Source organism: Geotrypetes seraphini, chromosome 7, assembly GCF_902459505.1.
Source record: "Geotrypetes seraphini chromosome 7, aGeoSer1.1, whole genome shotgun sequence".
Taxonomy (NCBI): domain Eukaryota; kingdom Metazoa; phylum Chordata; class Amphibia; order Gymnophiona; family Dermophiidae; genus Geotrypetes; species Geotrypetes seraphini.
This window is the reverse complement of record NC_047090.1, coordinates 195,125,264-195,153,093: the sequence shown is the minus strand read 5'-3', so window position 1 is coordinate 195,153,093 and position 27,830 is coordinate 195,125,264. Positions and strand designations below refer to the sequence as shown.

The 27,830-nt window shown below is 46.4% G+C and overlaps 1 protein-coding gene across 5 annotated transcripts in view; it reads right to left on the bottom strand.

Moving 5' to 3' along the window:
* The window catches only part of AREL1 (apoptosis resistant E3 ubiquitin protein ligase 1), a 293,395-nt gene that overhangs the window by 22,770 nt on the left and 242,795 nt on the right, over nucleotides 1–27,830 (bottom strand). For 4 of the 5 annotated variants that reach the window (XM_033951578.1, XM_033951577.1, XM_033951579.1 and 1 more), the window contains 3 exons: nucleotides 21,086–21,215; nucleotides 20,935–20,993; nucleotides 11,114–11,203 (listed from right to left, as the gene is read on the bottom strand). In XM_033951578.1, the coding sequence (XP_033807469.1) occupies nucleotides 11,114–11,203; nucleotides 20,935–20,993; nucleotides 21,086–21,215 (279 nt within the window). The remainder of the gene's footprint in view (nucleotides 1–11,113; nucleotides 11,204–20,934; nucleotides 20,994–21,085; nucleotides 21,216–27,830) is intronic. The other variant, XM_033951580.1, reaches the window with a different exon arrangement.

Below are 27,830 nucleotides of genomic sequence, written 5' to 3'. Positions count from 1 at the left end.
ATTGCAAACCTGGTGCAGTAGTTCCACTATTTCCTCCTTTAGTTCTTTCAATACCCTAGGGTGGATTCCATCCGGGCCCGGAGATTTGTCTGTTTTTAATCTATCTAACTGCTTGTGTACGTCTTCAAGGCTTACCTCTATGGATGTTAATTTTTCAGCTTGATCTCCTTTGAAGATTTTCTCAGGTTCCGGCACGTTGGATGTGTCCTCTTTTGTAAATACTGACGAAAAGAACTTGTTTAGTCTATCCGCCACTTCTTTTTCCTCCTTCACCCTCCTCTTCTATCTCCGTCTTCCAGCGGTCCCACCTCCTCCCTTGCAGGCTGCTTCCCTTTAACATATCTGAAGAACGGTTTGAAATTTCGTGCTTCCCTGCTAGCCTTTTTTCATATTCTCTTTTTGCTCTTCTTCTCCTGTGTTCTTTCCAGTTCTCCCCGGTTTTGCCTTTTTCCATTTCCGGAATGAATGTTTCTTGTCTCCTATCGCTTTCTTTACTTCTTTTGTTATCCACGCCAGGTCTTTGGTTCGGCTCTTTTTACATCCTTTTCTAAATCTGGGGATATACGGATTTTGCGCCTGGCTCACCATGTCCTTGAATAAAGACCAGGCTTGCTCTACAATCTGTGCGATTTCTTTGAGCTGTTCCTAAATTTCTTCCTTACCATTACTCTCATCGCTTCGTAGTTTCCTTTCTTGAAGTTAAAAGTTGTCGCTGTGGTTCTCTTTCCCTTCGATATTCCTACTTCCACTTTGAACTTGATCATATTGTGATCACTGCTTCCCAACAGCCCCACTACTTCCACTTCCTTTACAGGTCCTCTTAGCCCATTTAGGATTAGATCCAGAGTGGCATTCCCTCTTGTCGGTTCTCTGACAAGCTGCTCCATGAAGCAGTCCTGTATAGCCTCCAGGAATCCGGTCTCCCTAGCGCATTTTGAGTTTCCAAGACTCCAGTCTATCCCGGGATAGTTGAAGTCTCCCATAACAATGGTGTTACCATTTTTGCATTCTCGCTTCATCTCGGCTTCCATTTCTTCATCATTTGCTTCAGTTTGCCCAGGTGGTCGATAGTACAGGCCTATCTTTATCTCGGGCCCATTCCTTCCCGGTATTTTAACCCATAGTGATTCCAATTTGTTGGACGTCACTGCTGTGTCCACTTTGGTCGAGTGTATGTTATCCTTTATGTATAGGGCTATCCCTCCTCCTTTCTGACCTGACCTCGCGATAGAGTTTATACCCCGGCAGTGCTATGTCCCATTTGTTTTCTTCGTTCCACCATGTTTCAGAGGTTCTCTTTTTTGGCCATGACTTCTAATTCTCCCATTTTGTTCCCTAGACTCCTTGCATTAGTATACATGCAATTTAAGTCCTGGTAATTTTTTTTTTGCTTCATTTTCTCTTCCTGTGCTACGATCGTCTTATCATCCTCTTCTTGATCATTCAACTCTTGTTTTTTGCCCATTATGTCTTCCCAGCATTTTTCCCACTCAGTATCCTCTTGAGATACCTTCTTCCAAATCGTCGACACTTGGTTGACTGTCGGATTTCCCCTTCTTCTTAGTTTAAAGCCTGCTCTATTCCTCTCCTGACGTTGTTTGCTAGAAGTCTAGTTCCCGCCGCACTCAGATGCAGTCCATCTCTCCTGAAGAACTTGCTCTTGCCCCAAAACGTTGTCCAGTTCCTCACGAAGTGGAACCTCTCTTCCTCACAGAATAAAACTGGGGAAACAAAACCACAAACACAAAAGCACAAAACCAAAGAGGAATTGTCCCAATCAGAATGGTGCGCACTAAACAAAAGCGTCCTCCAACTCATCTGATAAATCCAAATGCCTTTATTCATCCAAAGTCTCATAAAATTCATCCAATGACTCAATGACCCAACATGCACATGTTTCGGCCTAACCGGCCTGCCTCAGGAGTCTGGGAGGAATCTGGAAGAACTTGAGACTAGCCACCACAAAGTTTTCCCTGTTAGTCAGTATGGAGAAATCTTCATCCAGTGAGCTGATACCTGTTTGCCTAGGAGTAGACCTAGTGTGTAATTGAAGAGCTCCAAGGTTATACTCAATCCCAGCCTTCTTCGGCCAGAAGCACCCCTCACACCATCTCCTCATCCATGCATTTATTGACTGTAGTTCCGTCTGCCTCTTCACATCTGCCCTTGGTACTGGTAGGATCTCTGAAAACGCTATCTTCTAAGTCCTCATCTTCCTTCCCAGAATCTTGAATTGTTCAATCAGTGCATTTCTAGTGTAGTCTCTCCTGCTGACATCATTTGTCCCGATGTGGATCATCACTGTAGTCTCTTCCGTCTCTGCTCCTTCTAGGATCTTTTCAATTTTGTCGACGATGTCTTTTGCGCTCGATCCTGGGAGGCAGGTCACTAGTTGATCCTCTCTCCCTCCTGCTATGTGGCTATCTTCTTGCCTTAGGATTCAGTCTCCCACTAGGACCGCAGACTTTCCCTTCTTCAGTTTTCACTCTGGTCGCAGGTCTATGTCCTTGGTGTGCTTCGCTGCTTCTTCTTTTAGGCATCGGCAAGACCTTGCCTCCCCTTCCTGTGGGATTCCTCTATGGGTTTCTTCCTTGGAATCATCTTCCTCTTATTCTCCATCCCATGTGGGTGTATTTTCATCTTTCCTCTGATGTTCGTGTTCTTCCACCCTCCTGTAGGCCTCCTCAAGGAACTCCTCGAGCTCTCTGACTTCTTCCTCAATGTGTCTCTCTCTCATGAAGACTTCTGCTATCTTGATTGGGTCTTCTGCGATATAAAGTCTTTCCAGTTCCTGTATCCTTTCCTTCAGTTGCCTAACTTCCTTTTTCAAGTTTTTCAGCTCCTGACACCGACCGCATACATGACTGCCTCCCCGAGGGGAGGTAATCATACATATGGCAGATTGTGCAGAACACTGGAAAGCTCATCTTTTGGATTCCCTCTGCTTCCATTGCTGCCCGCCTTTTGGAGTACTCTCTATTATTGCACTGGTACCTTTTTGGTTGTGTGTATGTGTTCTCTTCTGTGCCTGCTGCTTGCTACTTCTCTAGTTATGTTTTTCCCTGTATGCAACCCAAATGTGCCGCTTTTGACTAGTGTTGTGGTGTTCTGTGTTGGTTAGTGCTGGTGTTCCTAACTTTAAGTCAGCAGATTGCGTGCATCCTGCTGTTGTTTCGTATGTATGTGCCCTCTATGTCTTCTGTGTTTTTGCTTTTATATACTTGTTTGGTTATTTAGATGTGGTATTCGTTGGCTTCCTTACCTTGCTGTCCTTAGGTGTAATGATTTGGCCCTTGAGGCCCTTCGCAAAAGCACTCTCGCTAAGACGAGTGCCTTTGCCACTCGCCAAATGGCTGCGCGCTGTTGGCTCCTCCCCTTTTAAGGGGGAGTTCAGGTGGTGACTGCTAACGCGGTAGGGGTGGGCGGAGCTTACTCTCGCCACTGCCCCTAGCTACCTGCTCCTATTCAGCCTCCTCTCTAAGCTTATTGTTGGTTTTTAGTTTGTTACTTCTTTCTCCCCTTTCTGCCTACTCCCTGCAGCTCTCCCTGCCTAGACGTATATGGCAATGCCCCCACCTTTTTGAGCCACTCTGTCTCTGTGGTATAGCTTGTATCCTAGTATTACAGTGTCCCAGATGTTTTCCTCAGTCCTCAGGGCCACACTTGCTCCCTTCAGGGCCATCCAGCTGGGCTGCTCCTTCCTGCCTTCAGCCACACTTGTTCTTTGCAGGGATGCAGGCAGACTTCTTGCATGCTACTACTATTATTATGTCCTTCCCTCATTTATTGAATTTACTTGTAAACCGTGCTGAGCTCTATCTTTATGGAGACGATGCAGTATACAAACTTAAGGTTTAGTTTAATTTAGTTTAAACTCAAGGGAGGAAACTTCAAGGAAGGGAATCTTGCCTGTGCGTTTGCTGTTTTGTCACTATCTTATTTTACACTATCCATGTGAAAATGTTGCACATTATTTGCAACAAGATTGATGACATCAACAAGACTTCGTACAGGCTGCCACAGGTGACTTATTTTGCTGTGCAATAGAATAGCTATTACTCCTGAGGAGTAGTCCCTGCAGACTAAGGCCGCACATTCAAGAGCTAGGCCATTGCGGTCTAGATCCAGGAGCGCAATCGGGCCCTGTGTAAGGAGATGAGGATAGCCTGTGTAAGGAGATGAGGATAGCCTGAGCCCCCAATTCAGCTGTAAACGAGCCAGGCCAACATACCACGGCTGTCTTGGCCAGTTGGGTGCCACAAGAATCACCCGACCTCTGTATGCCTTGATCTGCCTTAGCAGATGGCCTATCATGGGCCATGGAGGGAAGACCTAAAGAAGATCCTCAAGTAGTTAGTGCTCTACCAGCATGTCCAAGCTTTTACTTCCTGACTTGCAACAGCAGCTGAAACACCAATCCACCATTGTTGGCCGCTGATGCTATAAGGTCAAATGTTGGATGACCCCATTGCCTCACCATGCAGCTGAAGACTCTCTGTGACAGAGACCAGAGTCTGATGGCTGAGATAATCTACCTGAATGTTGTCCATTCCGGCTACGAAAGAGAAGCTGGGCTTCCTTGCACAGAGACCCGTTCCACCAAGCCAGACTGTTTCGAGCCTCCACTGTCCAAGGGAGCTGGGCATGCAGTGGATCTCACTGCAAACTCCAACAGGAAATAAGCACATCCTGTAGCAGGCATAGATGGGCCCTCGCCCAGGGAGCCCCATCGATGGTCACAGCCATGGACCCCAGGATCTGCAGGTACTGCCAGGCTGTTGAGGCCAGAGTATCCAGGAAAGCACATATTAGCTGGCAAAGTTTCTCCCAGTGCAAGTTGGACAGAAAATCCTTGTTCTGCCCTGTGGCAAAGCAGACTCCCAGGTATTCCAAGTCCTCAGTCAGAATAAGCTGGCTCTTTCGAAAGCTGATCACCCAGCCTAGATGTTTAAGAAGCTGAATGACGTGGCGAACCACCTGACACCCCTCAGACTCCAAATGGGCTCTGACTAGCCAGTCGTCCAGGTACGGATAGACTTGAATTCCGAGTTTCTATAAGTGGGCAACCACAACGACCATCACCTTGGTGAATATCCTGAGCACCAACATCAACCGAAAGGGCAAGGCCACAAATTAGAAGTGCTGCTGTAGAGCATGGAACCCCAGATATTTTCTGTGTTCTACAAAAATGGGGGTATGAAGATAAGCCTCTGTCAAGTCCAGGGAATCTAAGAATTCCCTGGGAACTACCAAGGCGATCACCGACTGTAATGTTTCCAACCTGAAACAGGGGACCTCAAGGGCTGCACTGACCCCTTTGAGGTCCAGGATTGCTCTCCAGTCTTTGGAGCCTCTCTTTGGCACGATGAAGTATAGCAAGTATGCTGGAGCCCAGGTCGGGCTCTGGGACCGATTCTATGGCTGCAATGTTCATCAACCTCTACTTGGGCTACCTTATCTGGTCTTCCCAACGGGAAGTCCAGAAAGAGCGCTAAAAGTTTGTAGTTATCCTGAAGAACCGTTTCTTAGGGGTAGACGCAGGGCAGCTCCCTATAGACTGTGGATGCCGAGATTCACCAAACCGTTGTTTGGCTGACTGATAAGACTCTCTGAACTGAGGTGCCTCCATAGTACTGATGGGAACATCTGGAGGGATGAAAGTTAGAACATCCCAGAACTCAAGAGGACCAGGGCCTGTTGTCTGGCAAGGACTTGGATTTATGATCCTGCACACTAGCCATAAGTTCATCCAGGCCTTTACTGAACAGTAATTTCCCTCTAAAAAACAATTTACTGAGAGTCACCTTAGAGCAGGGGTGTCAAAGTCCCTCCTCGAGGGCTGCAATCCAGTTGGGTTTTCTGGATTTCCCTAATGAATATGCATGAGATCTATTAGCATACAATGAAAGCAGTGCATGCAAATAGATCTCATGCATATTCATTGGGGAAATCCTGAAAACCTGACTGAATTGCGGCCCTCGAGGAGAGACTGACACCTCTGCCTTAGAGGATGACTCACCGGACTACTGCCAGATCCACAACATCCTATAAGCCAAAATAGACTCTGAAGAGATCATACAAGGCATAATCCATGCCTGAAACCAAAAAGGGGACATCTTGGAGCACTATTGTGTCATGGTGTAACTTTGCGTGGCATGCTTTGGCTATAAAAGAAGCAGCTGTGGCTTCTTTGAGCTCAGAGGCTGCAGAGCCGTTTGAGGACAAAATCAATCCTACTGTCCTGTGCATCCTTTAGCACAACTCCTACAACACTAAAGAGAGAAGTGTGCTTGGTAACCTGTGTCACCAAGGAATTCACTTTCGGGGACATAAAATGTTGAATTAACTTGTCTGCCACAGGGTAGAGCTTGGACAAGGCTTTAGCGACTTTCAGAGGACCCTCCAGCACTTCCCACTGATCCACAAGCATTTTCGCAATGTCTGGATAATCAGGAAAGGATGAAGACTGCGGCTTCTTGCTGCTCAGAAGGGAGCATTCTGCAGCTGCTAACTGCTCAACCTCCAATTTCAACTCCTGGAGGGATTCAGAAATCAGATCGACCAAAGCTGAGGGCAAAAAAATCCCTGCACCATGGGATCCTCACTCATAGCCTCTCCTAGATCTGGATCTTGGAGATCTGCGAATGCCACTATATCCCCCGCAGGTAGTGCTTGCCTGCATAAGCAATGGTATTGTCATGTCATCTTGGTCATTCTTGTCATCAGCCAGAAAATCATCCCTGGACAACTCTGGAAACCTGGACTTACGACCATGTCCTGGGAAGGGGTAACCCCTGAAGCTAGCAAGGATGCTAAAGGAGGCACAGATGGTGCCTTTTTCTTAGCTAGATAAGTCTGGAAGAGCATGTTAATAAATTCAGGGGGGAAACCATCATCTGGGTCAGCAGCCATCTCCTGGGAATTCCTTTTGGAGCCTTTGGAGGATTTTTTCACCTTTTCTGCCGAATCATGGCTGCGTTTTGTCAGGGCTGCAAGTGTATTGTCCCCAGGGGCCAATTTTGACTTTTTGGACTGGCCCTGTCTTGTGTGAGTGGCAGGATACCCTAAAAAGGGTCAAGGGAAAATCTGCCCCCTCTCCTGAGCCGCAGAATATGTAAAACACGACTGCTCACCAGACAGTCATCCACTGCAAACAGGGCATGAATCCGAAGTATCTTGTCCTGAGGAGTCCATCTGAGTGGTTTTCTTTCAAAAATGAAGCTTATAGAGGCAAGAAATAACTTTCAATTCAAATTGGGAAAATCCAAGATGGCTGATGTAGGTGCAGTTTTCAGAGAAAAACAGCCTGGGAAAAGCACTAGAATCCCTCAAAAGTGGCATTTTAGGATTTCAGGGGTTGGGGACTAGGGCTAACTCCCAAACTGCCCAAAAACCATTTTTAAAGACCCCCCCCAAGGCTGTGACAGGCTGTCAGCCTTGTATTCACTGTGCCATGCTGTGCTGAGAGCTGCAGTAAAGAAAGCTGAAACAACTTAGAGGGAGATATAAAAAGGATGGAGTCAGTCCAGAGGAAGGCTACTAAAATGGTGCATGGTCTTCATCATAAGGTGTATAGGGATAGACTTAAAGATCTCAATCCTCCTACTTTGGAGGAAAGGCGGGAGAGGGAAACTATGATAAGAGACGTTTAAATACCTACATAATGTAAATGTGCATGAGTTGAATCTCTTTCATTTGAAAGGAAACTCTGCAATGAGAGGGCATAGGATGAAGTTAAGAGGTGATAGGCTCCGGAGTAATCTAAGGAAATACTATTTTACAGAAAGGGTGGTATATGCGTGGAAGTTTCACAAGTTTATTTATCTGGTATCTGGTCGGTTTACAATAATAATAATAATTAAAATATTTAAAACAATCTCCCAGAAGAGGTGGTGAGACTGTGTCTGAATTCAAGAGGCATGTGGATCTCTCAGCGAGAGAAAGAGAAAATGGTTACTGTGGATGGGCAGACTAGATGGGCCATTTAGCCTTTATCTGCCATCATGTTACTATGAAATCCTCTACCTCAACAAGCCTTGCAAACTGGACTGCTGGGTCTTTTGTCTGCCCCTCTGGCCCAACTCCACCAGCCAGAGACCTCTGCCACCCTCGGGAACACCTCCACACAGCCTGCACTCAAACCCACCAGTGAACGAACCAGGGGTGAGCCAGCTCCCAAGGGATCCGTCCCTGAAGATACAGTATGAGGATGCAGCATGAGGAAAGAATAACAAAGTTAGGGCTCTTCAGCTTGGAAAAAAGACGGCTGATTGAAGTCTACAAAATCCTGAGTGGAGCAGAATGGGTACAAATGGATCAATTCCTCACTCTGTCAAAAATTACAAAGACTAGGGAAATTACAGGGAAATAATTTTAAAATAATAGGAGGAAATTTTTTTCCACTCAGAGAATAGTTAAGCTCTGGAACACATTGCCAGAGGTTATGTTAAGAGCAGATAGCATAGCTGGTTTTAAGAAAGGATTGGATAATTTTCTGGAGGAAAAGTCCATAGTCTGTTATTGAGAAAGACATGGGGGAAGCCACTGCTTGCCCTGGATTGGAACATGGAATGTTGCTACTCCTTGGGTTTTGGCCAGATACTAGGGACCTGGATTGGCCACCGTGAGAATGGGCTACTGGGCTTGATGGACCACTGGTCTGACCCAGTAAGGCCATTCTTTTTTTAATATATTTTAACTTTTCATAAACACTAACAAAATTCACAAAACAGCACAACATACAAATTGTGATGTTCCAGTACCCACCCATTCACTACCCAATACAGCAAAATCCTTGCTAACAAAGGAACACCACCCCACAACTGAACCACCATAACAGAAAACAACCCCCTACCCCTATAGCACATCAAGATCACCACCCCCTTACCACTCCCCCACTAATACTCCATAAAAGGGGGCACGCTGTGTGTTCTTCAGTGTGCCCCCCCCAACATCTCCCCCTCTCATATCAACCACCATATCCCAAAACAAAAGGATCAAAGGAAAGCAAATATTTTCTTCCAAGTCCAATCCTGGTGTTCATAATAACCATAATGTTTAGCAGCAAGGCATTCCGTTTGTGCCAACTGACACAACTGAAGATTCTAAGCCTCTCCTGTCGGCGCTGAGCTGCTTTTCCAATTCCGAGCAATGAGACATTTTAGCAGCTGCCAGATTCATGCGAACCAGCTTGGTCCAACATGGGAGTAGATCTGACATTGTGCAACCCCAGAAGACAGCTCTGAGGTAAATATTGAACCGGATCCTCTATTCAAGATGACAAAGTGGTAGTAACATGTAACCAAAACAATCTGTTATCAGAACATTCCCACCAAATATGTAAATAGGAACCCTTTCCCCTCCAACATACATCACTAGTCTGGGGATACATACAATGCAAGCGTGCCGGGGTAAGATACCAGTGCATTAACACTTTGTAGGCATTTTCTTGCACCAAAACACTTTGGGATGCCTTTTGGACCTCAAGACATATTTGTGTCCACTCTTCCTTTTGAAAAGTAATACCCAAATCCTCCTCCCATTTCTGCATATATGGATATTGAATGACCTCCTGCTAGAGAATGACACGGTGACAAAATTTATCACCGTTCCCGTCCCAGCGGGAAACCATCTTCATGTCATTCTTTAAGGAGAGAGGAAAGAATCAGAGTATAATTGGGCACAACCACTGACCCTCAAGCTTTGCTTTGAAGAATGCTGGTGTAGAAGGACTGAGGTTGAGATAGACACTAGAAAATGACATGGGATTATTTCCCGTGGTTATCCGCGGGGACGGGAACGGTGATGAATTTTGTCACTGTGTCATTCTCTACCTCCTGCCCTCAAAAATAACAATATAAAATTTAAATCGGCCTGGTTACCCTCCCCAAAAGAAGCCAATAAGGCTATTCTTATGTTCTTACGTTAGTGAAGGATGGAGCAGAAGATTTAATAGAGAAGTTTTTGGAAAATTTTAGTTAGGTTAGAAAGGAGGTTTTAATGTCATAGTGGCATGGAGGTGATAAGGAAGTTGATTCGTGAGAGCCAGTTGCAAGGCCCGCACTGAAAACCGATAATTGATGAATGTGGGAGGTTTTGACAACTGTGGGAGAGTGGAGATATAGGTTGCTGTCTGGTGACTTTAGTGGAGTCTTTATTGTACATGAGACTGTGAAAGGGCACGTGAGCTTTATGGCATCCTGGTGAGCGTGCTTGTTGTATAATGTGTGGATTAGTGAATGGGCGGTAGTAAGTACACAAGTGAGTGATAAGCAGTGTAAGTGATGAAGTAGGATGGATGTAGTGTGATTAAATGATTGGGTGGGTTTGGTAGAATGATCATGTGCAAAAGTTTCCCCAGGCTTGATGAGAATTGGATCACGTGTTGTAATGGCTAAAAAATGCCAAGCTCAAAATAGTAACATTTGCAGCTGCCAGCACCGGTGGGGTTCTCTCACCATGTGAGATGCCAAATATTCATTACAAGGTATGGTTAAACAGTTATTTAAATAAATGGCAAATGATTCTAAGTATGATAAAATAAATTGAAGGAAGTGGCTTTGAAGAAGCCGAAAGGTGAAACCCAGATCTGTGTTGGGAGTCCACAAGGACTGCGAGTTGAAGGACAGTTTTTAGTCTTTCAAAGATTGTCGTTATGGAGTGAATGTAGGAACATAAGCAGTATGAACAATGTGTGGACTTCTACTGTGCTATCATCTGATTTTTTTCAGATAAGTGACTGTATATCATTTGATTTGGCATGTTGGTGAAGGGGAATGTAAGAAATGTGTTGATGGTTCCTATCGTTTTCTGCTTCCATATTGGAAAAAATATAAGGCACTGAACACTTCTTTCATTAATCATATATTTACACCTTGCACTTTTGGAGGGTTTAACATTGGTATTTAAGCTGTTTATTTTATTTTAATTTTGAAGTTCTGAAAAATGTTGATAAATAGCAGATCTCAGCCTGTTTCCAATTTAGCTGGACTTGCAAAGAGCAGAGGAATCTGCTAGATCTGACAAAGTCACAAACCTTTGTAAAGCTGCTTATAAGGAATTAAGTGGAAAGAAAGGTGGAATATAATTAGTTTTCCCCTTTGTAGTTTCGTACCTTCTCTCGGAAGTGCCAGGATCCCCCCACAACCACAGCATGAGTCCTGAAGTCAGAGATGCTGATGTTCCCAGTGCCACACATCAACAGCTGTAAGGAGAGACAGGCAATAAAGTGTCCCATGCAGATCAGACTGAGAGACCAAGAAACAATGCAAAGTGTGGCAATCTTGCTAACTATGCAGATGGCATCTCAACACTAGCAATAAGCAGTCTGCACCGGTGCTAGAGCTGAGGCTGTTAAGTATTGCAGAGAAATTATTTGTCTAATCAATTATTCTGAGACTTTCCTTTGCATCAGTTTGAGGAACTTTATAATGATACATTCTAAAAAAAAGTCATAGATAAACACATTATAAGTAAAAATACTATTTAATATAGTGATGGCATCTTTGGGGAACTTGGCAGACTGTGGTATCCATAGTAGATGGTTTCTTGGACTTCAAAAGCATCGAGATGACCACATCTGAATAACTGCTTCTCATCAGGATTGCATGCTCAAGAGCCATGCAGTAAGACCAAAGCGCTATGGATTCTCCATGGGTACTGGACCCTGACTGAGAAGATTGTGATGAAGAGAGTTTTTGAGATTCCTGTCCTGCTGAAGACGAACGAGATCCGTATACCACGGGCAACAAGACCAGTCTGGATCAACTAGAATCATGAGGCTGTGATGCGTCACTATCAGGCGGATGACCCAACTGATTGGAAACCACGGAGGGAACACATAAAGGAGCTCGTAAGCTGGCCAGGATGAACCAAGGTGTCCAGCCCTAATCTTCTGTGCTCTGTTCTTCAACTGAAGAAGCGCCTAACCTTTGAGTTCTCTGCTGAAGCCATCAAGTCCATATGGGCCTGACCACAGATCAGAAGAAATGCTTTCTGTGAAAGGGACCATTCAACCATGTCTAGGACTTGTCAACTGAGGAAGAATGCCTGTACGTTGTTTACTCCGGCTATGTGTGCTGTCGAAAGATGATGTAACTCTGCCCAGCGAAACAGCAGCTGAGCTTCCTGGCCCAAGGGAGCACTTCTTGGGCCCCCTTGACGATTGACATACGCCACCACCATGGCATTGTCTGAGAACACTCGCACTGTTTTTCTTTCCATAGTGGGCTGGAGAGCGAGTAATGCCAGCCAAATCACCTGAGCTTCAGACGATTGAATGAACGCTCCTGAATGGAGTGGTTCCCGCAGTGAGCATCCCAACCTAACAACCGTCAAAAGAGTGATCCCTTCTGAGATCCGAAGAGGCTTGGCCTGGCAGAGAGCCTCCCCATGAAGCCAGCAGTTCAGACTTCTGTGAGCTGGTTCTGGCCAGGGGAGTGGCATTTGAAGGGGATGGTGCTGCCAAGACAACTGAGAGAGGAGGGACTCTTGTAGAGGGTGCATGTACACTCTGGCCCAGGGGACTGCCTCCAAAGAAGCTGCCATGGACCCCAGCACCTGCAGATAATGCCATGGGAGCTGGAAGGTCCAGGGGTTCTTTTATCTGTTGCTGAAGTTTCTATCTGCATGGCTCAGGAAGAAACACACTAGCCGGTGTCAGAGAGAAGGCCCAGATACTCCAAGGTCTGTGAAGGCATCAACTGGCTCTTCTTGAAGTTGACAATCCAATCCAAGCACTGTAGCAGAGATACCACCGTCTCCACGGCAGTTCACACTCCTGTCGAGACGGAGCCTGGATCAACCAGTCATCCAAGTAAGGATGGACCTGGATACCCTACCTGTGGAGAAAAGCCGCTACAACTACCATCACCTTGGTAAAAGTGTGGGGAGCTGTTGCGAGACCAAAGGGAAGAGCTACAAACTAGACCAGCTCTGAAGCTCCCATAGGAAATAATGGAGGTGTACTTACAGTCTGTGAAGTGCCTGCCTGTCAACTTTGTTACAGTGCAGCTGAATGGAGGAATGGATTTTCTGCCTCAGAAAATGCTCCAAATGACCAAACTTGAAGATTTTTGGACTGCCTGTTGGAGACTCTGAATGCAAACTCTGCCCCATGAAACCATTCCATGTGACCCGGGGCGGGAAACGCAGCCTGAGCCCTGAAACCCTAAGTGACATTTACTCAGGATGCATACAGCCTATGCTTAAACCTCTGATAGGGTCAGAGGGCAAGTGAGCTCCCAGGGGAATCGACCCCAAGTCTCAGAAGGGTGGTACACAGCAGGTGGGCTCCACAGGTCCACTAAAATTTCTCTGTGAAGCAGCAGTCCAGCTTCATGGGACTGTATCTTATCCTCTCAGAGGATCACAAAAAAAGGGTCTCATGGCACTAAAGCCACCGAAAAAGACGAACTTTAAGTGAAAAAAATAAGAAAAAAATGCAGAACAGAGGAGACTTCTGCACGGATTGCTTGTAGAAATTGAACCTGCAGGGGGCTCTAACACTCTCTAAGGTAGGAGGAGCACATGCTCAGAAAAGTGTTTGGATTTCTGCAACCCCCAGATTGTGGGAAGGGATTGAACACCTAGCGTACTGAATCTGGAAAGGATGTAACAGAATTCTTAATTAGGAAAAAAAAGTGTTGCTTGTCAAGTCTCAAAAGTAAAATGAGTAACTTTTTTGTGACATGCTGCATATTTGATGCTTTCCATGTGGCTTGCTGACTGAAACAGTTGTTTTCTTCTATATTATGTGGTTTACATTGCCCAAGGACTTTTTGTTTTGGAATTGAAGAATTCCTCTATAGCAGTGGTCACAAACTCAAACCCTTTGCAGGGCGACATTTTGGATCTGTAGGTACTTGGAGGGCCTCAGAAAAGAATAGTTAATGTCTTATAAAAGAAATGGCAATTTTGCATGAGATAAAATTCTATAGTTTATAAATCTTTCCTTTTGGCTAAGTCTTAATAATAATATTGTAATTTATAGCTAAAGAGACATATGATCAAGAAACTTTTATTTTACTTTTGTGATTCTGATAAACTCTAGTTGTTTAGCCTGTTACATTAACAAGTGCTAGAATATATGTGTAGACTTAGGCATTTCTTTCTTTTTTCTCTTTTTTTATTTCTTTCTGTATGTTTGTCTTTATTTCTCTCTTCCTGCCCTGTTTCTGTCTTTCTGTCTCACTCTCTGGCCCCCTGTCTTTCTTTCTTTATGTCTCTCTCTCTGCCCTGTTTGTCTGTCTTTTTTTTTCCGTGTCTCTCCCCCTGTCTGTCTTCCCTTCTCCCTTCCTTTTACCTCCCCCCTGTCCAGCAGCACCCCTTCCCTACTTTCTCCTGTCCAGTAGTACCCCTTCTCCCTGTCCACCATTCGCTAGGCCGTGCAGCCTCGGGGATTTTGCTACGACAGTCCAACTCGCATTATCGAAGTGGGCTGGCCTAGCAAATATCCCGTGGCCGCACAGCTCTGTGAGAGTGACATAGTGGGTGTAGGCGTCAGTGACGGAGGAGGAGGCCGATACTATGCTCTCTATTCCTCGCCCATCTCAGCAGCAGGTTACTGAGATCGGGTCCCTCAGTGAGGCAGTAGATCGGTATGGCGACGTTGGGGTATTGCAATTTGTTGCTGCCTTTGTTTATAGTTGAAGCCGGAGGTGGAGAGCCTGACTGGCTGCCGAGGTTTTGTTCCTGCAGCAATCTTTCCTCCCAGGCAGGAACGCTGCTGGGGAAACATGCGCAGGCTCCTACTGCTCATGCGGGGACACAGCACACAGAGGCACGGGAAAGCACAGTTACTTACCGTAACAGGTGTTATCTAGGGACAGCAGGCAGATATTCTCTACATGTGGGTGACGTCACCGACAGAGCCCCCTAGTAGACGTTTTCGCAAGCAGACTTGCTTGAAGACCTTCAAGCTTGTGATTGGCCCACGCATGCGCGCGCGCCCCTCCCGCCAGTCTAGGGCATGCGCCTCCTCAGCGTGTCCTCAGTTCAGATAGCAAGCAAAGAAGCCAACCACGGGGAGGTGGGTGGGTTGCGAGAATATCTGCCTGCTGTACCTGGGTAACACCTGTTATGGTAAGTAACTGTGCTTTATCCCAGAATAAGCAGGCAGCATATTCTCTACATGTGGGAGACCTTCAAGGTAACCAGAATGGGATGGAGGGAGAGTTGGCAATTTAGGAGAACAGATTTTGCAAAACTGACTGGCCAAAATGGCCATCCTGCCTGGAGAAAGCATCCAGACTGTAGTGCGAGGTAAACGTATGAACCGAGGACCAAGTGGCAGCCTTACAGATTTCCTCAATTGGAGTCGAGCGGAGGAAAGCAACAGACGCCGCCATCGCTCTGACCTTGTGGCCTGTGACTCAACCCGGGAGGGAGAGACCAGCCTGAGCGTAACAGAAAGAGATACAAGCGGCCAACCAGTTAGAAATGGTCCGCTTAGAAACAGCGAACCATGCGATTAGGATCGAAAGAGAAGAACAGTTGAGGAGCAGAACGATGAGGAGTGGTGCGTTTCAGGTAGAAGGCCAGCGCACGCTTACAATCAAGAGAATGCAGAGCCGCTTCTCCAGGGTGATAATGGGGCTTCGGAAAAAACACAGGAAAAACAATGGATTGGATGATGTGAAAATCAGAAACAATCTTAGGCAAGAACTTAGGATGGGTACAGAAAACCACCTTATCATGATGGAAGCCTTATCAAGGCTTGAAGCTCACTGACCCGACGGGCAGAAGTGAAAGCAATAAGAAACACAACCTTCCAAGTAAGATACTTCAAGTGAGCCCGCGCTAGCGGCTCGAACGGGGGTTTCATCAATTGAGCAAGGACCACGTTAAGATCCCAAACCAGAGGAGGAGGTTTAAGCGGCGGATGAACGTGATAAAGGCCTTTAATGAAGCGGGAAACCACAGGATGAACAGAGATAGGCTTCCCGTCAATCGGCTGATGAAAAGCAGCAATGGCACTAAGGTGAACTCGAACCGAAGAGGACTTGAGTCCAGCACCAGACAAGTGTAACAGATAATCCAGGACAACAGATAAGGAGGCAGACAGCGGCTCCTGCTGCCGAGTAGCACACCAGGAAGAAAAGCGGGTCCACTTCTGATGGTAACATTGGCGAGTGGACTCCTTCCGAGACGCTTCCAGGACGTCCAGCACAGGCTGTGAGAACTGGAACAAGGGCATCAAGTCGCGAGGAACCAAGCCGTTAAGTGCAGAGACTGTAGGTTGGGATGAAGCAGAGAACCCCGACTCTGCGTAAACAGAGAAGGAAAACCAGGCAGAAAAAGAGGCTCCCTGGAACTGAATTGCAACAGAAGGGAGAACCACGACTGTCGGGGCCACCGAGGAACTATCAGAATCATGGTGGCCCGCGTGGACTTGAGCCTGTTGAGAGTCTTCAGAATCAGAGGGAATTGAGGGAACGCATACAGAAACAGGTTCGTCCATTCCAGCAGAAAGGCATCCGCCTCGAGCCTGAGAGGGGTGTAAACCCTGGAGCAGAAGCGGGGTAACTTGTGATTGAGGGGGGATGCGAACATATCGACGTCCAGAGTCCCCCAACGAGCAAACACCTGACGCAGGGTCAAGGAATGGATGGACCATTCATGAGGCTGCAGAAGACGACTCAACTTGTCTGCCAGACAATTGTGCTGGCCCTGAATTTAGACTGCTCGAAAGAATATGTTGTGGCGGATGGCCCAATCCCAGAGCCGCATCACCTCTTGGCACAGGGACAGAGACCCTGTGCCCCCTTATTTGTTGATATAATACATGGCGACCTGGTTGTCCATGCAGACCAGACCACTTGGTCGTGAAGCAGATGACAAAAAGTTTTCAGAGCGAGGAAAATCGCTCGAAGTTCCAGCAGATTGATGTGACAAAGGCGGTCGGCACTGGACCAAAGACCCTGAGTGCGAAGACCGTCCAGATGTGCCCCCCAAGCATAGGCCGACGAGTCCATTGTAAGGGCCTTCTGTGGAGGAGGAACATGAAACAGAAAACCTCTGGAAAGATTGGAAGAGAGCATCTACCAACGGAGAGACTTCTTCAACAAAGGAGTCACGACAATGAGTCGAGAGACAGGGTCCCGATCCTGGTTCCATTGGGACGTCACAGTCCATTGAGGGATACAAAGGTGAAGTCTGGCAAAAAGAGTCACGTGAACCGTGGAGGCCATGTGACCTAGGAGGACCATCATGAGCCGAGCTGGGGCCAAGGGCAGACGGGACACCCTCTGGCATAACCGAACAAGGGCCTCCTGCCGAGGCAAGAAGGAGCGGAGACGAACCGTGTCCAGGACTGCTCTGATGAACTCGAGAGACTGGGATGGGCAGAGGTGAGACTTGGGAAAGTTCACCTCGAAACCGAGACTCAGGAGGAGCAAGATGGTTTGATTTGTCGCTCGCAGAACCTCCTGGCGAGAGGACGCTTTGATCAACCAGTCGTTGAAGTAGGGAAACATCTGCAGGCCGCGGAGACGCAGGGCCGCAGCCACAACTAGACATTTTGTGAAAACCCTTGGAGAGGCCACCAGGCCAAAGGGAAGGACAAGATACTGGAGATGGAGTTCCCCCACCCGGAATCTCAGATACCGGCAAGAGGCCGGGTTTATCGGAACGTGCGTGTACGCCTCGAGGTCCAGTGAGCACAGCCAGTCCCCTTCGTCCAAGAGGGGTTACAATGTAGGGAGGGTGAGCATTCTGAACCGTTCCTTGACCAGAAACTTGTTCAGAGCATGGAGGTCCAGGATCGGACGCAGATCCCCCGTTTTCTATGGGCACCAGGAAGTATCGTGAGTAAAACCCCGTTTTCCACTGGTCCGGGGGAAATTCCTCGACCGCCCGAAGGCGAAGAAGGGCCCAAGCTTCCCGCAGAAGGAGAGGCAGCTAAGACTGGGCAGAAGGAAACTCTCTTAGAAGAAGGTCCGGGGGTACCTGACTGAAGTGAAGGGAGTACCCCTCCCGGATGGTGAAAAGCACCCAACTGTCGGTTGTAAGACTTTCCCACTGGACATAGAAATGATGGAGATGACCCCTGATGAGGAGGGGGGAAGGCTCCAGGAGGAAGGGAGCCTGAAGGCTCAGACCGGAATTGTCAAAAAGATGGTCCTGGCTTTGCCGGAGCCGGCGGCTGGGCCTTGGTTGGACGTTGCTACGGCCGCTTCGAAGGAGGCCGAGAGAACGCAGGAGTAGATTTCTGCGGGTACCTCCAGAGAGGAATTTTGTATTGCCGAGCAGGAGGGGTCTTCGGCTTAAGTCTCACCAGAGAGGCGAAGGATTGTTCGTGTTCCGAGAGGCGCTTAGTGGCCGCCTCAATGGAATCATCAAAGAGCTCATGACCCACACATGGGAGATTGGCGAGACGATCCTGTAGATTTGGATCCATATCCACAGTCCTGAGCCAAGCGAGGCGACGCATGGCAATCGCAAAGGCCGTGATCCTCGAGGACAACTCGAAGGCATCGTAGACCGCCTGAAACATATAGAGGCGGAGCTGGGAGAGGGTCTCCTCAAGGAGACGAAACTCCTGACGCTGAGAATCTGACACGTCCTCCCGGAATGAATGGAGGGCATCCACACAGAACTGGAGGTAAGACGTGAAGATAAAGTTATAATTGAGGACACGGTTCGCCATCATTGAGTTTTGATAAAGACAGCAAACAAATATGTCCATTGTACGGCCCTCCCGGCCCAGAGGGACGGCTGTGTAAACCTTCGAAGGGTTGGATTTTTTTCAAGGAAGACTCAACCACCAAGGATTGGTAAGAAAGCTGAGAACTTTGAAACCCCTTAACTGGGATCGTCCAGTAACGGGACTCCAACTTGGAGGGAATGGCCGTGATAGCATAGGGGGTCTCCAGGTTCCGGAGAAAAGTTTTGCCGAAGAACCTGGTGCAGTGGCAAGCGCAGCGCCTCACGGGGCGGATGATCCACACCCATTTCCACCAGGAACTCCTGGGTATAACGGGATTCAGACTGGAAGTCTAGGTTCAAGGCCTTGCTCATGTCAGACATGAAATGAGTAAAGGAGGAGTTTCGAGGAGAAGAATCATCTTCCTGAGGAGACCCCAAGCGAGATCTGGGGGCAGCCGAGAAAGAGAGAGAAATTTCCCTCGAATAGTAAGCCGGGGCCTCGGAGTCCCGCGAATGGGAGATCGAAGAGGCTTAACTTAAAGTGTCTGGGGGGCGTCGAGGAAAGACCCCGTGCAAGGTGGACCAGGGAGGACCCCGGCGTCCGAGGAATCAGCTGGCGGAGCCTTGGAGAGGACGGGGCAAAGGAAAAGTCCTCCACCAGTTTTGAAGAAGACTCTCTAGAGGCTGGCATCTGCCTCGATGGGGAATGTAAAGTAGAGTCCAACTCGAGGACAAGGGTGTGCCTGGAAGGCTTCGCTGTCGGACACCGGCCCCGAAAGGGCAGAGAAGACTGGAGCTTTTTAGGAGGGGCAAGCCTTGACATAGTAGCTGGCGAAAAGTGGGTCCCTGTCCTGGCTCCATGAAAAGTCACAGGCGACTCGGGGGATGAAGTCTTGCGGGTACGGCCCCGAGACCCTAGAGAAGGACGCTCAGGTTGGTCCGACCAAGGCTGGGCTGAGTCCGAGGTCAGAGGCGTCGAGGACGGAACCAGTTGGTTCACCACCAAGGAAAGCTGCGTGGTAAGTATAGCCTTAAGCATGTCCTCGAATATAGGCACCGAGATCAAAGAATGTTGGGTCGTAGGTGCAGCAGTGCGCTCCTTTGGGGGCGACCTCAAGGAAGAGTATTCCCTACGCGAGCAGGCACGCTTAGAATGATGTCTCAAAGATGCCGACGAGGCGGCACTGACATGAGACTCTGAGGTAGGCTTCTTTGTCGGCACATCTGAGGAGGAAAGGGGAGACTTACCCGAGACAGGAGTATCAGGAGGGACCGAAGCCGGAGCCTTGGAGGCCGAGGGTGACTTCGAGGCTGGGGCACCCAACGACGGTGCCGAGGCCGAGCTCGAGGCCTGTCCCGCAGTAACCATGGGGCCAAAGAGTTGGAGAATCTTGGCCACCCGCTGACGAAGAGCCCGCGGTTATAAAGTCGCACCATGAGGGCACGACTCAGCGCGGTGCTCCGTACCCAGGCACTCCATACACCAACGATGCGGGTTGGTGATGGAGATAACCCGGCTGCACTTAGTACAGTTTTTGAACCCAGACTGAGGCTGGGACATAAGAAAAAGGATGGCTGCGGCCCCGTGAGGCCAGGTGGCCAGAGCAAGACCGGTAACCCGGTCAAAATTACCCGTACGGAAAAAAAGAAAAATAAAGACGCGAGCACAGCGACTTAACTGAAATTAACCAAATAAGTGGCGGTGCAAGAGGGATGGTGAAATCACGCGAAGCAAGGGAGCAGTGCTTCTGGCTCTGTGGAAAACTTAGAACGGAGGACACGCTGAGGAGGCACATGCCCTAGACTGGGTGGGAGGGGCGCATGCGCGGGCCAATCGCAAGCTTGAAGGTCTTCAAGCAATTCTGCTTGCAAAAACATCTGCTAGGGGGCTCCGTCGGTGACGTCACCCACATGTAGAGAATATGCTGCCTGCTTGTCCTGGAATAACACAGGGATTGAAGTGCATATGCAAGCTAAGGGTATTATTATAGCGGATACTGAGGGCCTCAAAATAGTACCTGGCAGGCCACGAGTTTGAGACCATTGCTCTATAGTGACTTGCAATGCTTTACCAGATGTGACTAATCTCCACCCAGCTCGTCCACACTACCTGTAAGTCCATCCACCATGTCTACACCATCCTATCATTCTGTTAGATATCCCTATAGCTGCTTTGTATTCCAACAAGACCATGAAGGAAGAGAAACCCAAATGACACACCCACCAGCACAATGTCTATAATTAACAATCCAAGGGAACAAAGAGATCTTATGGGTTTATGTTACTCACCTCTAACTCATTTTCATCAAAAATAGCCAGAAGGTTTTCTGGGATTAACTCATTTAGACCTTAAAGAGAAGAAATTAAGACTGAAGATGGATTCCAAGCAAAGTTGGCAAACATTTTACATCAGTGTTTCAAGTGCAAGACATGCAGATACCTTTTAGGAAGTGTTCCACCTCCTCCCTAACCTGATTGGCAAGGCGGTACTGGGCCAGTAGATTAAGGTAGAAGATCTTATTTTCATTGGTTACTGGGACCTGGGCACCACTGGTTATGAGTTCTACAACCTTAAACAAAGGAAAAGGAACAAAGATAAGAATGTGTCTGAATTTTTTTTTTTAGGGGGGGAGGGGTGGTGGCAAGAGAACTGCTGAAGTTCACAGATACCTGTGTGGCGGGAGACCTAAATTTAGTCTGCCAGATTACTCTTGTCCATACAGCTAAGCACATTTCCCAGCTGCTTGTCATTGTAGCCTCGTCACTTGTAGGAAATGTTATTCATTTATTTAGGGCCAGTGCAAAACTATGAGGTACTCTAGATGAACTTTCACACCTGCATCTATTTCAATTAACATTTAGGCTCCTAAAGTCCCAGCTGAACTCAACAATCATGATCAGTCTAACACTATTCCTTCTAGAATAATCCTACAAAAATCAAGAACTGAACATCATACTTTTAAATATTAAGCTTTTTCTCTCATGTATTAACTGTCTTTATGATAAGAGTCACTCAAAGTAGTGTACAACAGGTATAGTCGACAAAGGCAGCTTTCATTATTATACTACTAAAGGCAGAATGGAATGAGAAGGGCCACAGGCACCATGGTCCAATCACTACCTTATTCACACACCAATAGCAACTAGAAACATCCAAGACAGAAAAAGAGATTGGTTTGCTTGCTTCCACCCTCCCCCCCCAAAACAAAAAGGTTAGTGAGATAGACTTGGAAATAAATTATATTAACAGCAGTAATATATGATACAATGAGGAGCATTTTCAAAACATACGTTTAAGTCCAATTTGGACATATGGTGCTAGACTACAAAGTCGGCAGTAAGAAAAAAGAGATTATGTACTTACCCTGGTAAGCTCTTTTCCAGTAGATAGGTGAGACATTTTAGACAATTGGGTTATTTTCTTATACTCGCATGCTCTGCAGAAGGAATCCACTCCGGATCTTTCACTCTGCCTCTGTAGTACTTCACTGATTTGTTTAACACCTCTACAGTCAGTACCCAAGCACCGAGAGGCACCTGTAATAACAGGCTAAACAAAGTGTTCTGCTGAAAGTAATGAAACAGTACCATTAACCGCCAACACAGGCTCCAAAGGAGTAAAGCACAATTCCCCAAGAAAATGAACATAGAAATAAATTCTTCCCAGCCCTCAAGGGCTGAGAGGCCTCCAAGAAGCAGCTTGGAAAAGCATAAACAGACAAACTGTAAACAGACCCAGAAAAGCCAGGGCAAGGAGTCTAGAATGTCTCACCTATCTACTGGAAAATAGCTTACCAGGGTAAGTACACAATCTATTTTTCAGTGCAATAGGTGAGACATTCTAGACAATAGAGACGTACAAAAGCAGTTCCCTCAATAGCTATGGTGGGCTTGCTGAGCTGGCCCATAAGTCCGAGGGACCTGAAGGCTGAGTCCTGCCATGCAGCAATATCCACTCTGTAAAATGTGACCAACATTACATTACATTAGTGATTTCTATTCCTCCATTACTTTGCGGTTCAAGGCGGATTACATAAGAGGTTATCTGGACATTTCCAGAGGTGTTACAGAGTAAAATGGGTTGCTTCCTGTAGTGTTAGTTTGTCTTCAGGGATTTCTTGAATACCAGGTTTTTTATTTCTTTTCTAAAAGTTTTGTAGCCTTGTGTCGTGATCAGTAAATTGGAGAGTTGGTAGTCTAGTTTTGCTGCCTGTGTGGCTAGTAGGCCATTGTACATTTTTTTTTTGTTTGACGACTGATTGGAGGGTACATGCAGGGCCAGATTTTCTTATAGGCTAACTAGGCTTCAGCCTAGGGCCTCAAGATCAAGAGGGGCCTACATTCAAATTGTTAGCAAAATTAAAATTACACTATTCTAAAAACAGTGAATGCTAAAACACTGAACAGAAAATAAGGAGAAATTCTACGCTTCGGGATTGGAACTGGCTCCAGCCGCAACGGGGCGCTGACTCGGCTTCTCCCTTTCTTTTTCTCGCCCTGGGAGGAGGATCGGGGAGGGAAAGACGTCAGTCTGGAAACAGCTGGGCAAAGCCCAGCCCCACGGAGAGAGAGGCAAAACGTGGATCCGTCAGGACAGGGTGGCCCAGACTGGCATCGGGGGTGGGGTGGGGTGTTTCAGTGGAAGGGGGATGGGATGCAGGCAGGCTGGAATCGGAGGGGGTGGGGGGGTTTAATGGAAAGCAGGCAGGCAGGATGGCACAGGGGGGTGTTCAATGGAAGGGGGATGGGAGGCAGGCGGGCATCGGAGGGGGGGTGAGGTGAGGAAGGACGCACTGGGGGCACTACGGACATAGGAAGGGGCAATGTTGTGTGTTATGTTTGATTAGTTATTGTTACAAGTACTATATATGGTGCTGAGAATAAATGTCCAATTAAGTGTTCTCGACTTTTTTTTATTTATTCTCCGTGTCACATTTTTTATAAAGGTTAGTACCAATAACAACATGTTTCATTTAACATATTGATATATATCACAGTAATGATGTATTTTATTATCTCTCATGTAATTTACAAACTTAAAAATGGGAGGTGAAAGGGCCTCATAAGTGGAATAGCCTAGGGCCTCTTTTCATCTCAATCCGGCCCTGGGTGCATGAATAGTGTGTGGGTTCTCCTATGTCTGGTTGTGGTAGTTTGGATTAGGCGGTTGTTCAAGTAGGCTGGGCTGTCTCCATTTATGGTTTTAAATAGTAGACAGTAGAATTTGAATAGTATTCTTGCTTGTATTGGGAGCCAGTGTGAGTCGAGGTATGCCACAGTGATGTGGTCGTTTTTTCTCAGTGAATAGATAAGTCTCAAAGCTGTATTTTATACTGTATATGTTGCGGGGCAGGGGAGATAGAGGATGTTGCAGTAGTCTAGAAGACCTAGGACTAGGGACTGGACCATGAGCTGGACCATGAGCTGTTTTCTGTAAAAGAATTTCTGAATTTGCCTTAGGTTTCTTATGATCATGAATGATTTCTGTATTGATTTGTTGATTTGTGGCTGCATGGTACAGCATCTGTCTATCATCATTCCCAGAAGTTTTAGAGTGGGTTGAATGGAGTATGTGAGTGAGTTTATTACTAGGTTTGTTATAGTTGGGGTTTTATTTTTTTCAAGGAGTATGAATTTTGTTTTGTCTGGGTTCAGTTTTAGTTTGTGATCTTTCATCCATGTTGCTACTGTTTCTAGTGTTCTGTGTAGTGTGTCTGTCATGGAGGGCATTGGTTGATCAAAAGGAAGGAGAATGGTGATGTCGTCAGCATAGCTATAGGAGGTTAATCTAATTTGTCTAGGCAGGTGCCGAGGGATGCAATGTAGAGATTGAAGAGTGTTGGGGATAAAGGTGATCCTTGGGGTACACCGCAGGGGTTGGACCATGGTTCTGACTTTTCTTTGTTTGTCTTTACTCTATAGGTCCTGGATTGTAGGAATCCTTACCTGCAATTTCTATTGTATCTAGTATTTGTAGTAGGATGTTATGGTCCACCAGATCAAATGCTGCGGTGAGATCTAGTTGTATTATCAGCATTTTTCTGCCTGTGCTGAGGTGTTGTCTAGCTGTGTCTAGGAGGGAACCTAGTAGTGTCTCTGTGCTGTAATTGGTTCTAAAACCAGACTGTGTAGGGTGGAGTAAGTTGTGGTTTTCTAGGTAGTTGATGAGGAGTTTAGCTAAGAGGCCTTCCGTTAGCTTGACATAAAATGGTATTGAGGCTATGGGTCTGTAGTTGGATTGTAGATCTATTGCTCCTTTAGGGACTTTTAGGATCGGGGTGACAATGATTTCGCTAAGGTCTTGCGGTTAAAGGCCGTCTGTAAGCATGGTTTGTATCCATTGTATGAGGAGAGTGTGGAATTTAGGACTGGAGGTTTTTAACAGGTATGGAGGGCAATGGTTGAGGTCGCAGGCTGCATGGCTATATTTTTTATAGAATTTGTTAAGGTCTGACCATTGTATAGTGGAGAAGTGGAACCAGGTTCTGTCTGCTGCAGTTGATTCTTTTTCTGTGGGGGGCATTGAGATCTCTTCTAGATGGATTGGGGTTCCTGCGAAGTTTGTCCTGGCAGTTGTAATTTTGTTTTTAAAGTATTCAGCTAAAAGGGTGGCTGAGGGGGGAGAAGTGTCGTTATTGGCCAGATAGGGTATGGTGTCTGTGAGTTCTTTTAGTAATTGGAATAGTTTTTTTGTGTCTTGGGTTTCTATGCCTATTTGGTTGGTGTAGTGTGTCTTTCTTTTTCTTTTAGTTTTAGCTTGTATTGTTGGTTTAGTTTTCTCCATGCTGTTTTTGTGGGTTCTTGGTTACTTTTTCTCCATTTTCTTTCTAGTAATCTGTATTGCCTTTTGAGTAGGAGTAATTCGTTGTCAAACCATTTGTCTGATCGTCTGCTGATTCTGGTTTTTGTTGTATTGGGGCTAGCTCATCTAGGGTAGCTGTATTTAGATTAATCCATTGTGAGATGAAGTCCTTGGGGTCACATTTTTGGATTGTTGCATCTGTTATATTCCAGAATTTGGAGGGGTCGATGTATTTACGTGATTTGTAAGTTAATCTTTGAGATTCTGGTTTTGCCTTTGGCCCAGTTGATATTGAAGATGTATGTGTAGTGGTCTCACCAGAGGGATCGGGACCAATTTCCATTTGAGGTTTGAATCTCTGGTAGAATGGGCTGTTGGGTCATGAAGACTGCGATGTCAAGTTGGTGACCCTTCTCGTGTGTGGTTTGTGGGTCTATAATTTTGTATGTTAAGGTTTCAAGGTATGATAGTAGGTTTTCTACTTGTTTGGATGATTGGTCTTCGAGATGGAGGTTTAAATCTCCTAGGATTAGGTTGTATGTTGCCGTTAGTGAGTTTTGGTATATAAAATCTTCAAATTCTGGTCTTGCTGTGTTCCAATTCCCTGGTGTTATGTAGCATAGCATGCAGGTTATGGATCCTTTTAGTGTGGTGCATGAAAGTTGGCAGGCTAGTAGATCCATGTATGGGCTGGACATTTTGTCTAGTATATTTAGGTTCAGGAAGTTTCTGACTAAGATGGCCAGACCTCATTCTCTTTTTTTCCCTCTGCAGGGCACGGTTATCTTGTATCCCTTAGGGCAGACTTCCGTTATCCTGGGGTCTGAGTCTGATGTTAGCCAGGTTTCTGTGAGGAAGAGGCAGTCTAGATTCTTGTTTTCTATCCAGTTTTTTATGTGTTCTGTCATGGGAAGAGAAGACCACGTTGCAATCCCACAAATCTCCTCAGGAGGGACAAATTTAGCTTTGGACCACAAAGAAGCCATACTCCTGGTAGAAAGCGTCTTGGCGGAAACAGGGGACTGCTTCCCAGAAAGAATGTAGGTCGATGAAATGGCCTTATGGATCCATCTGGAAATTGTGGCCTTAGAAGCAGGAGAACCCTGCTTAATCGAATGAGTCAGCACAAACAGATGGTCAGAGAGACAAAACTCATTAGGTGACCTCCAAACAACTAAACTAAACTAAACCTTAAGTTTATATATCGCATCCTCTGCATAATTATAGAGTTCGGCACAGTTTACAAGAGCTTAATATAAGGAAGTTACAGCAAAATGGGATTGGAGGTTGGGTACAGGAGGAAGGGAGCAATACATTTTTGTGAATAGGCTAGTTTTCAGATGCTTTCAGAATAGTTGGAAGGAGCCCAGATTTCGTAGTGGGGCAGTAAGGTTATTCCAAAGCTCAGAGATTCTGAAGAAGAGAGATTTCCTTAATTTTCCCGTAAAGAGGATACCTTTTAGTGAGGGGAAGGATAGTTAAGTTTTTGGGTGGATCTGGTGGTATCAGGGCTCAGGGAATTCCAAGATAGTGGAATTAGGGGAGGGAGGATGGCGTTTAGGATCTTAAAAGCTAGGTAGGCGCATTTAAAATGAACACTGGAAATTACTGGAAGCCAGTGAAGTTTGGACAGAAGAGGAGAAACATGATCAAATTTGCTTTTTGCAAAGATCAGCTTGGCCGCAGTGTTCTGAATCCGCTGAAGTCTTTGGAGGCTTTTTTTGGTTAGGCTTAAGTAGATGGAGTCTGGAGAGGATGATAGATTGTACAAGGATGGCAAAATGTTGGTGGAAGCAGGATCTTACTTTCCTCAGCATGTGGAGGCTGAAAAAGCATGACTTTACCAAGGAGTTAAGATGGTCACTGAAGGAAAGAGAAGAGTCAATAATGATGCCTAGAACTTTGCTTGAGAACTCCAGCTACAGTGTGGCATTAGAAGGCAATGAGATGAGGGTGGGTAGCTGTTCTAATTTTGGGCCGAGACAGAGAATTTTGTTTTGGACTCATTCAGTTTCATTTGTACTGTGAGGGACCAGGACTGGAGTTTCGTTATGCATGCTGTTATGTTCTCAGAGAGGTTGGTAAGGTTTGAGTTGTCTCGAGAAGGACAAAGATGTCGTCAGCACTGTATAGAGTGTTTCAAGGGAAGATAGATGGAAGAGTTTCAGGGAAGACATATAAATATTGAAGGGAATAGAGGTGATTCCTGCGGGTCTCTGCAAATCGGTTTCTAAGGAAAGGACATGGTGCCATTAGTGTTAACAGTGTAGGAGCGGGATTGTAAGAATTTCGAGAACCACTCTAAAACTGTGGAGTCAATGCCTATCTCAAAAAGTTGATAAATTAGAATATCATGGTGGACAACATCAAAAGCTGCAGAAAG